The 18,782-nt window shown below is 37.4% G+C and overlaps 1 protein-coding gene across 1 annotated transcript in view; it reads right to left on the bottom strand.

The window, feature by feature from the left end:
• Positions 1–804: 804 nt before the first annotated feature.
• Positions 805–18,782, bottom strand: part of LOC133651027 (polypeptide N-acetylgalactosaminyltransferase 10-like) — a 57,409-nt gene continuing 39,431 nt past the window's right edge. The window contains exons 5-8 of the mRNA XM_062048896.1: positions 17,031–17,252; positions 16,845–16,961; positions 10,573–10,722; positions 805–5,570 (exon numbers count right to left, since the gene is read on the bottom strand). Of these exons, the coding sequence (XP_061904880.1) occupies positions 5,403–5,570; positions 10,573–10,722; positions 16,845–16,961; positions 17,031–17,252 (657 nt within the window). The 3' untranslated portion in view covers positions 805–5,402. The remainder of the gene's footprint in view (positions 5,571–10,572; positions 10,723–16,844; positions 16,962–17,030; positions 17,253–18,782) is intronic.

Raw genomic sequence — 18,782 nt, 5'->3', positions numbered from 1 at the left:
TCTTGCCCAAGGACACAACGGCAGTGACTAGGATGGCGGAAGCGGGGATCGAACCTGGAACCCTCAAGTTGCTGGCACGGCCGCTCTACCAACCGAGCTATACCGCCCCATATATATGTATATATACACACACACATTTTTATGTATATATATATATATATATATATATATATATATATATATATATATATATATATATATATATATATATATATATATACATACACACACACATACTCATTTTTATAAATAAGCATGTTTTATACAACATAGAAACCTTAATTTATTTTTACAATTGTATTAATTCTTAAGAGAAGCATGTAAATTAGTCAGTAAACAAACTTGAAATATAAAGTTTAATAATATACAAAAAAAAAATAATCGAAAAATAATCCACACTTTTTGTACGGATTTTATCCAAGTATAAAATTGTTTTATACATTTTTTACAACTGTATTCATTTTTAATGAGAATCATTAACTTGCCAGTAAAAAGTCTTAAACTATTAAGTTTCATAATATAAAAAACAAACAAACAAACAATTTTCATCCAAATATAGAAACCTTTATTTTCTTTTGTTATAATTCTCGGCAAAAAATATCATACAATTCCAGCTTCATTGTACACTTTGTTAAATATCTAAATAACCGTTTACACTTGTAACGTCAGTAGAAAATGACAATAGAGATTTTTCATTTACGTACAAAACAACATTGGCTACACGTGGATTGGTCACATGACATAAACACAAGAATAGGATTCATTCCTATTTTTCATACGGTAGGACTGATTAGATCTTGGAGAATCTTTTTTTTTTTTCAAACAAAAACCAGGGGCACAATAAAAAAAACTTTGATTGTACTTTAGAAGATTTTCATGTTCCAGGCAGCCTGAACATGTTCATTTAACCCTCTCTAGAATTAGCACCAGTTGAAGATGTTTCGGCTAATTGGACAAAATAAAACACATTTTTGGAGTTTCCACCGAAGATTACACGATGTATGGGATTACACGCACCCAAAAGTGCATATGAAGATATGAAAAAGAAACAAACACTAAAATGTCACATTTAAGGATCACGAGAAGAACCACAAGACTAAAATAAGAAGACAGCATAATACCAATAAAGAAGTCCCCTTGATTATATCCTCCTGAGAACTGGAACCTTCTGCAGTGAACTTTTCTTTTTCATACATGGAGTTTTTTTCTTTTTTACCTTGACATGTTTCAACTGTCACCTGCAGCCTAAAACAGGGGTTCTTAACCTTGTTGACCTCAGGGCCCAACGTTTCTACTACAGAGGGGCCTGGGGCCCACTCAAATATAAACACTGAATTAGTAATCTTACTCTTGATTGCAATCGTATTCAATAATTATATCTAACCTACTTACAGTTTAATCACAAAGATTATTATTTATTTATTAACACATAAACCTTCGGCTTAGGTCAGGCTCATTAGAACAATAAGTACTAATCAAATATGCCGCATAAGAAGAGACATAAGTCTTTCATATACAATTATGTTGTGCTAAAATACATAAACCAAATTATTAATGACTGTCAATAAATTTAAAGTGCAAATGAAAAGACAGCTTCACCACTTTAGTCATAATTTTTGCGCTTAAGAAACTTCTCTATGACTTTAGCGCCAGACTTTTTCTGTTTATTTGATATTGTCATTACTGCCACCAGTGGTGGAAAAGTGTATTACAACTGAGTACCGATGCGACCGATACGGACCACAGCAGAGAAAGATATTTTTGGGCGCCCCAACAAAGGCAGAGTCGTGTATAAAGAGAGTATGGCCAACTACACAATAGGCGCCATGTTTGCTACCAAGGACGTGGGCGGCTGTGCCCGAATGCATTCAACTGCTGTCATTTTGACAAAGTAAAACAAAATATTACATCTAAATATACTTCTAAACATACTCCAGCTTATAAACGTACAATAAAACATGCTTTTACCTGGTGAATGTATAATTTTGTGGCCGTATTTGATGCCAAGCACTCTGCTGTTACACTCTTGCAGTGTTTTGTGCACTCTCACACGCAACAAAAATATTACCCTCATTTTGCCAAAATCTTCATTAGCTTTGGACTAACATTCCCAGGAAAATTGTGACGTTTGCGTGAAGTATGTCAACTGTGGTGTATTTTGTAATCACTGTATGTGTCACTCGTTATGTATTGTTATAACTGATCTTTCTTTTTTGTAACATGCCAAAATGATTCCCGGGCACGGCTACCCGCTGCTGCTCACTGCTCCCCTCACCTCCCAGGGGGTGGAACAAGGGGACGGGTCAAATGCAGAGGTTAATTTCACCACACCTAGTGTGTGCGTGACAATCATTGGTACTTTAAATTTAACTTTTTAAGTGAATAGGTGTACTTTTGTACTTATTTACCCATATTTCTGCACAATAACTCAGATATGGTAACACTGGTGAGCAGTAGAGAATATGGAGGGATTTTTGGTCCAGAACATATTTTGCTTTATTTAGACAAGCGAACATCAGTATTCAAGGACAACTTTAAAACAAATGTGGTGGGGGTTAAACTATGGAATTCTCTTTACAATGAGATAAAAGATTGTACAAATGTATTCCAATTGAAAAAAATATATAAAGACAGAACAATAAAATCATATGAGCAGCCATAAGTGTTTACATTTTGCTTTATATTTATTATTTTACTTATTTTTTGCCTGGTTTTGTATCATCCCGTGATGTGTATATTACTTCTTTTGTTTTTTTTGTTCGGTTTGTACTTCATGAGGTTTTGCACTTGTGTATTTTTTGTGTGTTTTTTTTTGTTTGTTTTTGTTATATTTGGATGTAATTGTTGGTTTATAAATCATTAAGTAAGACTACGTATTAGGTTGAAGGGGGCAGGAAAATATACGATTTTTCTTCATCCTGCTCCTTCTCAGGCATTGATAACTGTATAACTGAATAATTGTGGTATAATTGTCTATCAAAGATGCACATCAATGAAGGAGATAAATAAAAATGAAATGAAATGATAGAAAATGGATGGATGGATGGATTTTTGACGTATTTCTTGCCATACGTTTTTAAAAAAAAAAAAGAGATTTCCAGTTCAAATTACTCATCTATTATTATTTCTTTTACTCTTTCAATGTCTACTCCGTGTATTTGTGTTTGACTTTCTCTTCTACTGTTACCAAATAGCATTGTTTTAGTTTGACTCAGATTCAAAGATAGTCTGTTTTCGTCAAAACATCTGTTATATTTCTTCTGCTATTATTTGTATTAGCACAAGGAGGAAGTCATCGAGGAAGCGCAGCTGACACATAGCATCAGCTCAAAGTTAGTAGCAGTCATGGCGCCCTGTAGTCACGCAAGTGCCTTTTGACCAATCATTGAGGAGAACGCCTGAAACCGGGTTGGCCGTACTCTCTTTATACACGACTCTGAACAAGAAAAAAAATAAACTAAACTATACTGGAGTAAATTCAACTGACAAAAGGGAAAACCGGAGTTACAAATGTCTACTCTAGAGCAGTGTTTTTCAACCACTAGTGTGCCGTAAGATACAGTCTGGTGTGCCGTTGGAGATTATGTAATTTCACCTAATTGGGTTAAAAATAGTTTTTGCAAACCAGTAATTATAATCCACAAATGTGCCGTTGTTGAGTGTCGGTGCTGTCTAGAGATCGGCAAAGTAACCGTGTAATACCCTTCCATATCAGTAGGTGGCAGCAGGTAGCTAATTGCTTTGTAGATGTCGGGAACACACCTTTTTACATGCAGGTAAAAAGGTGTGTAACGCTTAAACCACAAATAAACAAAAGGCGAGTGCCGCTAAGAAAAGACATTGAAACTTAGGGAAGGCTAGGCAAAACGAGGCTAAAACTGAACTGGCTGCAAAGTAAACAAAAACAGAATGCTGGACGACAGCAAAGACTTACAGCGTGTGGAGCAGACAGCGTCCACAAAGTACATCCGTACATGACATGACAATCAACAATGTCCCCACAAAGAAGGATAGCGTCCGCACATTTTAAATAGTCTTGATTGCTTAAACAAAGCAGGTGCGGGGAATAGCGCTCAAGGAAGACATGGAACCGCTACAGGAAAATACCAACAAAAGAGGAAAAGCCACCAAAATAGGAGCGCAGGACAAGAACTAAAACACTACACACAGGAAAACACCAAAAAAACCGAAATAAGTCCTACTTTGAGACAAGAGCTATAGTGATACATGGTTGGTTATGGTTTGAATTTATATCCAACAATTGCGAGAACGACTTTTTATTGCCAATATCGGCTGCTGAGTTTCATTTCTTTTTATGTCTTCTGCTGGCGGTGTGCCTCCGAATCTTTTCAATGAAAAAAAAAAAAAAGTGCCTTGGCTCAGAAAAGGTTGAAAAACACTGCTCTAGCGGACGCTGGTTCTCAGGAGGATAAACATACTTGGGACTGAAAAAGTAGGGGGGCGATAAATCAAACACGACATCCCTTCAAAATAAAGGTTGTGGTTTACTACTAAAATAGTTGTACTCACTCATTTACGTCTTGGAAGTGGGCGGTGCCTTTGGGGTGCCTGGCCAGGGTCACGGTCCAATCAGTTCCAACTGACTAGAATCATCCGGGTATTTGTCCAACACACACACACACATACATACACAGATACACAAACACACTCCTAACATTTTCAACAAGGCACTAAGATTTCATTCAAGTGTATCACAAGTGCATAAAAGTTGCTACGGGACGCCAAGCTCCCCCCGGGGGAGCAACATTGTGGGCGCCGCCTCTAGTCCTGGAGTAAGGGCCCCCATGCTGGCGCTATATGCTAAAAGTGATGTCAGCTGCGTGGACGCCGCCGCCCATAACGAGCCCCCCGCGTTCGTTGGTCCGTCCATCCAGCAAGGAGGGCAGCAGCAAAATAGACCAGAAAGGAGGCGATAGCAGCTGGAAAAAGTACATTTTCCAAAGTTAAAAACAGACAGGAGGAGAGGAAAGTGATGGACAGCAGATTATATCAAGTTGCAGGCGAAGGCAGGAGGGTGGTGGGAGGCTGGGGGGGGTATCAATCCTCCCGGGGATTTTTTCGAACGGTTCTGCCTGGCTTCACCCAGGTGTCACAACCACTTAGGCTCAGCCAGGAAGAACAGGCGACGACACCACCACCCGGAGACGCCGCCGCCCGCCCCCCCCGAGCCCCGTGGCAGGATTGCGTTGTCGAAGGCGGCGAGACAGAGAGGATTTGTGAGGTGGAAGACATGGAGATAAACTGGAGGTGTTCAAATCAGGAACCCGGCGGGCGAGGAGAGGCTGCAAATAAGAGTCATGGAAATAGGAGGCAGGAATGTCGGCACATTCGGGGACCAAAGCCCCCCATCAGTCAAACTTCCCGGGCGGACGGGTGGCAGCTCAGGCGGCCGCCTGGCGGTTGAAGCCCTCCAGCACGTCGTCGTTGGTTTTGTCGAAGAGCCACCGCTGGCTGGCGGAGGCGGGGTCGCACGTGTTCATGAAGACGCGGCGCTCGCCGGCGTTGCTGTCGATGCAGCTGTTGCTAACGGGGTGATACAAGCTCTTGTCCTGAAAGAGGACGCAAACAGGAAGGAAGGACACAAAGTGGTTGTAGTGAAGTAGAAAAAAGATGGCCTGTGTCCAAATAGCACACACAGTCGTGGTCAAAAGTTGACGTACACTTGTAAAGAACATAATGTCATGGCTGTCTTGAGTTTCCGATCATTTCTACAACTCTTATTTTTTGGTGATAGAGTGATTGGAGTAGGGATGTCCCGATCCAGGTTTTTGCACTTCCGATCCGATACCGATACTGGCCGAAACTGGCCGAGAATGTATTAAAGTTTAAAGGCCTACTGAAATGAATTTTTTAAATTTAAACGGGGATAGCAGATCTATTCTATGTGTCATACTTGATCATTTCGCGATATTGCCATATTTTTGCTGAAAGAATTTAGTATAGAACAACGACGATAAAGATTGCAACTTTTGGTATCTGATAAAAAAAAAGGCTTGCCCCTACCGGAAGTAGCGTGACGTAGTCAGTTGAACATATACGCAAAGTTCCCTATTGTTTACAATGATGGCCGCATGAAGTGAGAGAGATTCGGACCGAGAAAGCGACAATTTCCCCATTAATTTGAGCGAGGATGAAAGATGTGTGGATGAGTAAAGTGCAAGTGAAGGACTAGTGGGGAGTTGAAGCTATTCAGATAGGGAAGATGCTGTGAGAGCCGGGGGTGACCTGATATTCAGCTGGGAATGACTACAACAGTAAATAAACACAAGACATATATATACTCTATTAGCCACAACACAACCAGGCTTATATTTAATATGCCACAAATTAATCCTGCATAAAAACACCTGCGTGTTTGTTACGCTAGCTCCTAGCTCCTCTGCTAGCTCCTAGCTCCATAGAACACGCCAATACAATTCAAACACCTGATCAACACACACAATCACTCAGCCCAAAAGACCGTTCACCTAACCCAAGGTTCATAAAGCTTGTATATTTTTAAAAAGTTACGTACATACGCAAAAAAAAGTTGCGCACATACGGTCAAGCGATCAAATGTTTAGAAGCCAAAGCTGCATACTCACGGTAGCACGTCTGCGTCTTTGTCATCCAAATCAAAGTAATCCTGGTAAGAGTCTGTGTTGTCCCAGTTCTCTACAGGCGTCTGTGTATCGAAGTCAAAAGTCCTCCTGGTTAGAGTCTCTGTTATCAGAGTTCTTCCATCTTGACTGCATCTTCCGGGAATGTAAACAAAGAAGCGCCGGCTGTGTACTGTTGTTGCTGACTACGTTCGAAAAATACGTCCATTGCTCAGCTTCCTTCTCCATAATGCAATGAACATGATTGCAACAGATTCACGAACACAGATGTCCAGAATACTGTGGAATTATGAATTGAAAACAGAGCTTTTTCGTATTGGCTTCAATGTGGAAGGCATACCCGTGTTCGCCGGGCCACGTCACGCGCATACGTCATCCTCAGAGGCGTTTCGAACCGGAAGTTTAGCGGCAAATTTAAAATGTCACTTTATAAGTTAACCCGGCCGTATTGGCATGTGTTATAATGTTAAGATTTCATCATTGATATATAAACTATCAGACTGCGTGGTCGGTAGTAGTGGGTTTCAGTAGGCCTTTAAAGTTATTTAGCCTACTTAGTTGTCAGATTCATGTTGAAAAGGGTTTTAGTACTCTTGATAACAACTATCCAGCTGAATTACCCGTAATTTCCGGACTATAAGCCGCACCTGACTATAAGCCGCACCAGCTAAATTTAGGGGAAAATACAGATTGCTCCATATATATGCCGCACCCGACTATAAGCCGCAGGCGTTTTGATGTGTAATTACCGTAGTATATAGGGGTTCCTGCTACCACGGAGGGGATTGTCGGGACAGAGATGACTGTTTGGGAACGCAAAGCGTCCCATTTATTAACAATAAATCTTTCAATCATTCAATCAAACTTTCACATCTTTGACATGGCGAACAGCATTCGTGCAGAGTACAAATAATACAACGGTATTACCGGTAGTCAGTCTTTAATCATTGTGTCATCGTCTTCCTCATGCGTACTAAAACCACCGAAATCCTCTTCGTCGGTGTCGGAAAAGAACAGGTCCAAAATGGCGTCGTCAGCCAAGTCAAGGGTACGTGCAGCAGCTCTATTTCCTTCTTTGACAGCCAGATCGATTGCCTTTAACTTAAAAGCAGCATCATATGCACTTCTCCGTTTGTTTTCCATATTGAGGGTGTTTGCATGAACACTTCCTTCGCGCAAACTGTCGCTGACGCTCTCCTACTCTTTGTTTTGCTCTCGTTACGTGGCGCCAGATGTCTGCCTCGGTCTCGCGCATCCTCGGTAGTGCGCGCCCCTGGTTACCGTAAGCCGTAAAAAAAGCCGTAAAAAAGCTGCACCGTCGTAAAAAGCCGCAGGGACCAAAACGAGGGGAAAAAGTAGCGGCTTATAGTCCGGAAATTACGGTAGGTGAGTTTGAATAATACACAATGGAGATGTTGACGTGCGGAGTTTCAAACACTCTTCATATTAGCAGTAATGCTACTTTTTATAGCAACGCTTTTGCCCCACACTTGACAAATTACGGTTGTCTGTTCGACATATTCCCACTTGAAGCCAAACCACCGCCAGACGATGGACCCCCTGCTGTTTTTCTTGGGAATTAATGAATTCTTCCTTCATTATTACCGCTCACACGGCTACGCTAGCATCACAGCTAACGTTAGCCATGCTGCTACCTCTCTGCTGGGAGAGTGCGTATACGTATGTGACGTATGACGTGACAGTATGTGACGTATGACGTGACAGTATGTGACGTGTGTAAGAAGGTGCGCTTGCTGTCTGTGAGAAGCAGACACAAGAAGGAGTGGGAAGAGCCTGTCGTGTAATGCCCGCAGCTAAAAGCAACTGCGTGAGAACGTATACTCGAATATCACGATATAGTCATTTTCTATATCGCACAGAGACAGCTGACATTTTTATCGGTAACTTTTAATTCACATGGCCGTGGATGTGTTGAAGGTGTGCTGGAAAATGCGGAACGGAAATTAGGGAGCAGCAGAAAAGTGGAATGTATTATTTAAATCGGTGCGTTGGAAAACACGGACCGGCATTTTTAAAAAAACTGGATCTGGATCGGCATTTTCCCATGCCTTGCAGATACGCATTTTTTGGCAAATATCGGCGGCCGATCCGATCCAAATATCGGATCGGGACATCCCTAGATTGGAGCACATACTTGTTCGTCACAAAAAACATTCATGAAGTTTGGTCGTTTTATGAATATATTATGGGTCTACTGACAAATCTGCTGGGTCAAAAGTATACATACAGTAATGTTAATATTTGGTTACATGTCCCTTGGCAAGTTTCACTGCAATAAGGCGCTTTTGGAAAGCCATCCACAAGCTTCTGGTGGAATTTTTGACCACTCCTCTTGACAAAATTGGTGCAGTTCAGCTAAATGTGTTGGTTTTCTGACATGGACTTGTTTCTTCAGCATTGTCCACATGTTCTCAATGGGATTTAAGTCAGGACTTTGGGAAGGCCATTCTAAAACCTTAATTCTAGCCTGATTTAGCCATTCCTTTACCACTTTTGACATGTGTTTGGGGTCATTGTCCTGTTGGAACACCCAACTGCGCCCAAGACCCAACCTCCGCACTGCAAAAAGTCAGTGTTCAAAAACAAGAGAAAAAAATACAAAAATTAGGGGTATTTTATTTGAACTAAGCAAAATGATCTGCCAATAGAACAAGAAAATTCGGCTTGTCAAGACTTTCCAAAACAAATAAAATTAGCTAACCTCAATGAACCCAAAAATACCTTAAAATAAGTATATTCTCACTAATAACAGGTGCACTTTTCTTGGTAGAAAAAAAGAAGAGAGCTTTTTGTTCAATATGTGGAAAAATATTCTTAAATTAAGTAAATGCTAGTGCCATTATCTTGACATAATGATAAGCACTCGGCATCATGATTTTTTTTTTCATGCTTGAAGTAAGAAATTATTACTTTAAAAAAGTAGTTTTATACTTATAAGTGTTGATGACACAGTTTTGCATCAGTTGATATTCTAGTTTCAAGCATGTTTTACTCAATATAGGTCATCAAATTTTAGCAACAAGCTGTAATATCTTACTGAGATCATTTAGGACCAAAACACTTAAAACAAGTAAAACACTCTAACATAAAATCTGCTTAGTGAGAAGAATTATCTTATCAGACAGAAAATAAGCAAATGTTACCCTTATTTGAGATATTTAATCTTACTTTGATTTCAGTTTTTGCAGTGTGATGATTTTAAGTTGTCCTGAAGAATTTGGAGGTAATCCTCCTTTTTCATCGTCCCATTTACTCTCTTTAAAGCACCAGTTCCATTGGCAGCAAAACAGGCCCAGAGCATAATACTACCACCACCATGCTTGACGGTAGGTCTGGTGTTCCTGGGATTAAAGGCCTCACCTTTTCTCCTCCAAACATATTAAGCTGTTTTGAAATGGCTCCAAGTGACTTTCCTGACTTGTTCAAGTCAATGATTCGCTTTTTCAGATCTGTGCTGAGTTCCTATGACTTTCCCATTGTCGCGTTTGTAACCGAGTCTAATGACTGCATCACATGAGCCCTATTTAAATGGGCTCAGAGAAGTCAACAGGTGTCGTCAATCACAATCACTGACATGAAGTTAAGAGGCCATGCCATGAAGCTAATTTGATTTGATTACAACTTTTCCACATCACCAAAATTGATAATGTATGTTGCTGTATTTATACTTTTGACCCAGCAGATTTGGACACATTTTCAGTAGACCCATAATAAATTCATAAAAGAAACAAACATCATGAATATTTTTTGTGACAAATAAGTATGTGCTCCAATCACTCTATCACAAAAAAAATTAAAGGTTATAGAAATGATTGGAAACTCAAGACAGCCATGACATTATGTTCTTTACAAGTGTATGTAAACTTTTGACCACGACTGTACGTGCTACATATCGTGTCATGGACCGTAAAAAATAAAAAGTGTTGTTTACCTTTCGGTAGCGCCACAGCTGGTTGCCCTTCATGCCGTGACAGTCGTACAGCGTGACGGGGCTGTTGTTGGAGACGGCGTCGAAGCAAACCTTCTTTGTGTGCAAGGGGTCGCCCACGCGGATGTCCTCCCGCCATCCGAATGTGAACACCTGCAAGTAGGTTTTCAGATAAAACACTGTTCTGTTAAACAAAACAAGGTAGTATAATTATAATCAGTATTATTATTATTATTAAATAGGCTAGATGTAAGCACAAGTTAACACTTGCAGGGCATTACTGCCTGACGCACCTCCAACAGTGCCATGTGGTGCTGGCTGCAGGGTCATCAGCCGGGAGCCACCCTTCACGGATGTTTCGCTCCTTTAATCCCGGAATTATAATCAGTACTATTATTATTATCAAATAGGCTACTACACACAAACCACCTTGCTAATATTTAATTTAGAGTAATAAATTACTGACATTTTAATTGTACTGTATTCAATATTCTGAATAAATAAATATATATTGTAATAATAGTTTTTCTTACATTTTTTATGAAATACATTAATAACATGTACTTGTATTCATTTAATAGTATTTATTAATTTCACAATATTAATTATATGTTATATGTTTTACATATGAAATACTACACTATGTTAATTATAATACTCAACTGTATTTAGTCAATACATTTTCATTTAAATCAATATATAGAGCAGCTCAGCTGAATTACTGCTATTTATTTGTACAGTGTTTAATATTATTGATAAATTACTAATATTTCATATATACATATATATATATATATATATATATATATATATATATATATATATATATATATATATATATATATATATATATATATATATATATATATATACACACACACACACACACATATATGTTCATACATACATACACATACATACATATACATTACCGTTCAAAAGTTTGGGGTCACCCAAACAATTTTGTGGAATAGCCTTCATTTCTAAGAACAAGAATAGACTGTCGAGTTTCAGATGAAAGTTCTCTTTTTCTGGCCATTTTGAGCGTTTAATTGACCCCACAAATGTGATGTTCCAGAAACTCAATCTGCTCAAAGGAAGGTCAGTTTTGTAGCTTCTGTAACGAGCTAAACTGTTTTCAGATGTGTGAACATGATTGCACAAGGGTTTTCTAATCATCAATTAGCCTTCTGAGCCAATGAGCAAACACATTGTACCATTAGAACACTGGAGTGATAGTTGATGGAAATGGGCCTCTATACACCTATGTAGATATTGCACCAAAAACCAGACATTTGCAGCTAGAATAGTCATTTACCACATTAGCAATGTATAGAGTGTATTTCTTTAAAGCCAAGACTAGTTTTAAGTTATCTTCATTGAAAAGTACAGTGCTTTTCCTTCAAAAATAAGGACATTTCAATGTGACCCCAAACTTTTGAACGGTAGTGTATATATATATATATATATATATATATATATATATATATATATATATATATATATATATATATATATATATATATATATATATATATATATATATATATATATATATATATATGTCTTAATTAGATTATCCAAAAAAAAAAAAAATAGTGCTCAATACCGTGGTAGAGCGTAATATGTATGTGTGGGAATCCTCAGGAGATTTCTCCTGAGGGTTGAGGAAAACCCCTCATGAAACAGGCCTGTAGAGATGAAATAGTCTTGTGATTTTTTCCCACACATACATATATATATATATATATATATATATATATATACATACATACATACAGGCCAAAAGTTTAGACACACCTTCTCATTTCAAAGTGTTTTCTTTATTTTCATGACTATTTACATTGTAGATTGTCACTGAAGGCATCAAAACTATGACACCTGTGAAGTGAAAACCATTTCAGGTGACTACCTCTTGAAGCTCACAGAGATAATGCCAAGAGTGTGCAAAGCAGTAATCAGAGCAAAGGGTGGCTTTTTTGAAGAAACTAGAATATAAAACTTGTTTTCAGTTATTTCACCTTTTTTTGTTAAGTACATAACTCCACATGTGTTCATTCATAGTTTTGATGCCTTCAGTGACAATCTACAATGTAAATAGTCATGAAAATAAAGAAAACCCATTGAATGAGAAGGTGTGTTCAAACTTTTGGCCAAGTCTCGTGGTTAAATTTCAACATATATGTAATGATTTGATTTACAGTCCTAACTCTAGGGGGAGCCGTACTTTTAATTACAGTTGCACGTAATTAAACAGACAGCGTCATTGTTCCTTTAATTAAAATGAGAGACTGTCGAAGAGGGTTTCTGAATGGAGAAAAATCTAACTAAATCAATAATATTCCCTTCTCTTAGCTTTCTCTGAGCGACTTTCTCCACTCAAAAGAGAACAACTAAACTAAACAAAACGACAAGCGTGCCTGCCAGAAGGCCCTCCTGTGATTTGCGGCCAGTCCATTCCTCGGTGGCGCCGTAACAAAGACGGCTACTGTGACATGGATTAAATAACAATGCATCCGCAGTTTAAAGCAATTAAAGTGTCAGAGCTGCCGGTCGCAGCGTTTGAGGAGAGGAGACAAAAGGAGACATACAATCCATTAGGGCTGCATTATAAGCTGGTGATTATACATCTTGGCTGTGACGCGCGGCAACAAACACACTCCTTGAGGAGCGTGTAAAGTTAATAAAGTGTGTGTTTAGCGCTAGGAACACAATTACCTGTGGGACAATTTACTGCATCAACAACAGAGCAATGGATCAAACCACGCTTGGAAACACTATTCAGGAAAGTCCACCACTATCACAAACAAATACATTATTTAAGCAGTTTGGCTTGTTTGTGCCATTTCTGTCCCCACCTACATAACACAGGTGGAGGCTTTTCATACATGTTTAATACTAAACAATTCTGAAAATGTTTTTTTTTTTTGGTATTTGTGAAAGGGGAGCAACACCTGGAAAATTAACCACTTAACTTTTCGTACAATTTTGAATGAGTAGATCCAATCTTTTTGTACAGCGTTTACCTTTCGTATTTGGAAACGCATAACTTTAATTTTTTATTTAACCTTTTTGTACTTGACCTTGCAATTTTAGAACATACACTTTTGGAAATCTCTATTTTTTTTCTTGGTTGAGACTGCCTTGCTATCGTAGACAATTGATTAGTTAACGCTTCGTTACTTTCAGTATTTAGTATTCAGAACTATTTCTAGCCTTTTTTTTAGCATCTCTAACTAACAGTTAGAGATGCTACCTCAGTAGAAGCATTTAAGTCCCATCTTAAAACTCATTTGTTTACACTAGCCTTTAAATCAGGGGTGTCCAAACTTTTTCCACTGAGGGCCGCACACGGAAAAATTAAAGCATGTGGGGGCCATTTTGATATTTTTCATTTTCAAACCATAACAAAATATATGGATTTTTTTATTTATTTTACCTTTAGTGGTCCCGGGGACCATAAAGGGTCTCAGTCATTAAAATGTTAAAAATAAGTCAGATTATTATTTTTTTTTAATTATTTAACGCTTACAGTAAATCTCTATATCAACTTCAAGTTGATATAAAGTAATACAAATTAAAAAAAATGTTTTATGGCTTTGCTGTCAAAAACAACTTAGTTTTTTTTATAGTAAAACTGAAATATGCAGTATTTAGTAATTAGAGCCCTAAAAGATCAATAATGCAGGACACCATTGATTTTAATTATTTCATATTTTTGAGTTATCACAGTGAAAAGATAAATAAAAAATCACTAAATATATTTGGGATCCAAAAGGTGCCCCACTCATTAAGTGATACATTTGTATTAGGTTTTTCTTTTACTTTCAACACTTAAGTTACGACATCAACTTCAGATATATATGTCGATTTTATGCTGGAACTATTATTTTGTTTGTTTTATGCGCTTTTGTCAAAGAAAACTTTGATGTTTTTATATGGCTACTACACAATATATGCAATATTTACCACATAAAACATTTTTAAGTGAAATATTTGAAGTAATTGGAGCCCTGAAAATAATTCATTATAACATGAATTTTTTGTCATTATTTTTTTTTTTTTGAGCAATGGCAAAAAAAGAAAAATAAACAAAGACAAAAGAAAAAAAAAACAGCCGTCATGGCAGCTTTTGTGTCAACATTGCAACTTTTTCTCGTTAGATTTCACCTCATTCCACTTTTTTTAATGTTCTTTTTTATTTTTACAATAGTATTTCCAGAATGTGTGGCGGGCCGGTAAACAATTAGCTGCGGGCCGCAAATGGCCCCCGGGCCGCACTTTGGACACCCCTGCTTTACATAGACCCCCCTTTTAGACCAGTTGATCTGTCGTCTCTTATTTGCTCTGCCCCCCTCTCCTGCGTGGAGAGGTTATTAGTTGACCACAGATGAGGCGCTAGCTGTTCAAAGTCGGGACCCGGGGTGGACCACTCATCTGTGCATCAGTTGATGACGTCTCTGCACTGCTGACCTGTCTCCACTCAAGATGATCTCCTGCTGGTCCCACTATGGACTGGATTCTCCCATTATTAACTTGATCCACTCGACGTCCATTGCACCGGGCGCCCGGGGTACCACTGCGGTCCCCTCCAAGGTTTCTCATTGTATCCCATTGGGTTGAGTTTTTTCTTGCCCTGACATAATTTATACATACTTGCTGTATAAATAAACTTTGATTGATTGATTGGTTGATTATTTGAATTTGAAAGAAAAATAATCTTGGAACCATTAATCGCTTGATAGTTTGTAAAACCTTGAGTTATTATACATGAAAATGCATTTTAATTTATTTCTTAATTCTTTAAATATTACTTCTAACTTTTCGTAGAAATGTACTTTTACTTTATCGTATTTCAAAACTTTTTTGTTTGTAAACACACTTTTTAAGAACTGATAGCAATTTTTTCTTTACACTTTTAAAAATTTTGCACATTTTACAAGGAAATTTAAGAACAACGAATCACTAAATTTCTTGTACAGTTTTTGTGCAACTTTGGATCAACCACTTTTTAAATTGACCAACTATTTTTATATTTTTCTTGGTTGAAATTGCCTTGCCATTTTAGACAATGGACCAGTTGACTCATCGGACATTTAGTATTCGTAACTACTTTTTAAATAATTAATCTCTTAACAGTTTTTAAAACATGAGATGAGAATGTGTTTATTTAATTTTTTAAAAACTTTTCGTACAACGGTACTTCTTCGTATTTCAAAGTGCATAGCCATCTTTTCGTACTGTTTTTACCCTTTGCCTTTGCAAACTGAATGCTATATATGTACCGTATTTTTCGGACTATAAGTCGCAGTTTTTTTATAGTTTGGCCGGGGGTGCGACTTATACTCAGGAGCGACTTATGTATGAAATTATTAACACATTACCGTAAAATATCAAATAATATTATTTACCTCATTCACTTAAGAGACTAGCCGTATAAGATTTCATCGGATTTAGCGATTAGGAGTGACAGATTGTTTGGTAAACGTATAGCGTGTTCTATATGTTATAGTTATTTGAATGACTCTTACCATAATATGTTACGTTAACATACCAGGCACGTTCTCAGTTGGTTATTTATGCGTCATATAACGTACACTTATTCAGCCTGTTGTTCACTATTCTTTATTTATTTTAAATTGCCTTTCAAATGTCTATTCTTGGTGTTGGGTTTTATCAAATACATTTCCCCCAAAAATGCGACTTATACTCCAGTGCGACTTATATATGTTTTTTTCCTTCTTTATTATGCATTTTCGGCAGGTGCGACTTATACTCCGGTGCGACTTATACTCCAAAAAATACGGTATATATATATATATATGTATGTGTGGGAAAAAAATCACAAGACTATTTCATCTCTACAGGCCTGTTTCATGAGGGGTTTCCTCAATCCTCGGGAGATTTTCCTCCTGAGGATTGAGGAAACCCCTCATGAAACAGGCCTGTAGAGATGAAATAGTCTTGTGATTTTTTTCCCACACATACATATTACGCTCTACCACGGTATCGAGCACTATTTTTTGGATAATCTAATTAAGACATATATATATATATATATATATATATATATATATATATATATATATATATATATATATATATATATATATAGTACAGGCAAAAAGTTTGGACACACCTTCTTATTCAATGTATTTTCATATTAGAGAAGTTGTTGCCATTCTTGAAACACTTTTTTTGTACAACTTACCCTTTCCTTACGTTTGAAAACAAAATTTCACACCAATAATCATGACTTTTAAATGAAAACTCACTTGTCCGTTGCTCCAGCTCACCTCACCCCGCGCCGTGGCACAGTTTTCCAGGCGTATGGGACTTCCCGACACAAAATGTTTTGTCTCCATGCACATGCTGTTGCCCAAGTTTCGTACCTACGACACCAACAGGCGTGCAAGTCGTACACCAGAAAGTGGAGTTTCCTGTTCACTTAGAGTACTTACCACTCCCCAGGCGGCGGCAGGAGGCTCCACCGGCGGGTAGTGTTTGGGCAGATCCCAGGCCACCTCATTCATGAACCACTTGAAGCTCTTGCAGTTGAGTTGGCTCCGCAGCTTCTTCTGCGCCGTCATGTCGCCCGCAGCCAGGTGGCGGTACTCGGGTCGACGCTTGTAGATGTATTCGGCGTACTCGTCCATCCACACCTCCGCCACGCGCTTCAGGTTCTAGAATTATTGCAACAACATTTCCTTTTATAAAACATACACTCCAAAGCGAATGGGACGATTTCCTTAACGATGAACTTGTGATTCATTGTTTTTATGTTTAGTTGTGGTTTGAGTAAAGTGAGTACACACAACAACTACAGTTTAATAGTCACTAAATGTACGATAACAGAATAACAGAGACAGAAATGTATTGAAGCGCTAACTTCACCAGACAACTTTTGGTTCAAAATCGCCACAGTAATATTTACCTTTTCAAGGTTTCCCAAAAACTGCCATTATACTTGTGGCCGTGAGGGTGTGGCCTTTGCAGTGTCAATATGATGTCATCACATTATTTGCATAATCGACAATGTAACGTATAAGTGTTACTTACTGTATCGCAAAGTATTTATAAAACCAAATAAAACAAATAAATATTCACTTTTTTTAATATATTTGTAATTTTAATGAATGTATGGGAAACACTTATTTTTTCCGGTTTACTTCTTATTTCCATATCTACTGTTTAGGATGCTTTTGCACTCAGTGAATCTCTAATTATACTAAAATAGTAAAATACAGTGCATCCGGAAATAATTCACAGTGCTTCACTTTTTCCACGTTTTGTTATGTCACAGCCTTATTCCAAAATGGAATATATTTATTGAAGTTCTCAAAAATCTACACACAATATGACATTTTTTTTATTATTTTTTTTGAAAATTTATTAAAACTTAAAAAAAAAAAAAAATCATTTGGACATAAGTATTTACAGTCTTTGCTCAATATTTTGTTGATGCACCTCTGGCACCTATCGTTGGGCAAAACTGCCTAAACATCCTGGATGAAAACAAACGCTTTAGATTAGAGATGTCCGATAATATCCGCCTGCCGATATTATCGGCCGATAAATGCTTTAAAATGTAATATCGGCCGATAATATCGACCTGCCGATATTATCGGCCGATAAATGCTTTAAAATGTAATATCGGAAATTACCGGTATTATTTTTTTAAATTATCGGTATCATTTTTATTATTTTTTTTTTTAATTTTTTTTATTAAATCAACATAAAAAACACAAGATACACTTACAATTAGTGCACCAACCCAAAAAACCTCCCTCCCCCATTTATACTCATTCACACAAAAGTGTGGTTTCTTTCTGTTATTAATATTCTGGTTCCTACATTATATATCAATATATATCAATACAGTCTGCAAGGGATACAGTCCGTAAGCACACATGATTGTGCGTGCTGCTGGTCCACTAATAGTACTAACCTTTAACAGTTAATTTTACTCATTTTCATTAATTACTAGTTTCTGTGTAACTGTTGTTATATTGTTTTACTTTCTTTTTTATTTAAGAAAATGTTTTTAATTTATTTATCTTATTTTATTTTATTTTTTAAAAAGGACCTTATCTTCACCATACCTGGTTGTCCAAATTAGGCATAATAATGTGTTAATTCCACGACTGTTTTATATCGGTATCGGTTGACATCGGTATCGGTCATTAAGAGTTGGACAATATCGGAATATCGGA

Source organism: Entelurus aequoreus, linkage group LG05, assembly GCF_033978785.1.
Source record: "Entelurus aequoreus isolate RoL-2023_Sb linkage group LG05, RoL_Eaeq_v1.1, whole genome shotgun sequence".
In the NCBI taxonomy this organism is placed as follows: Eukaryota; Metazoa; Chordata; class Actinopteri; order Syngnathiformes; family Syngnathidae; genus Entelurus; species Entelurus aequoreus.
Note: the sequence above shows the minus strand (reverse complement) of the source record. Positions and strands in the feature narration are given on the sequence as shown.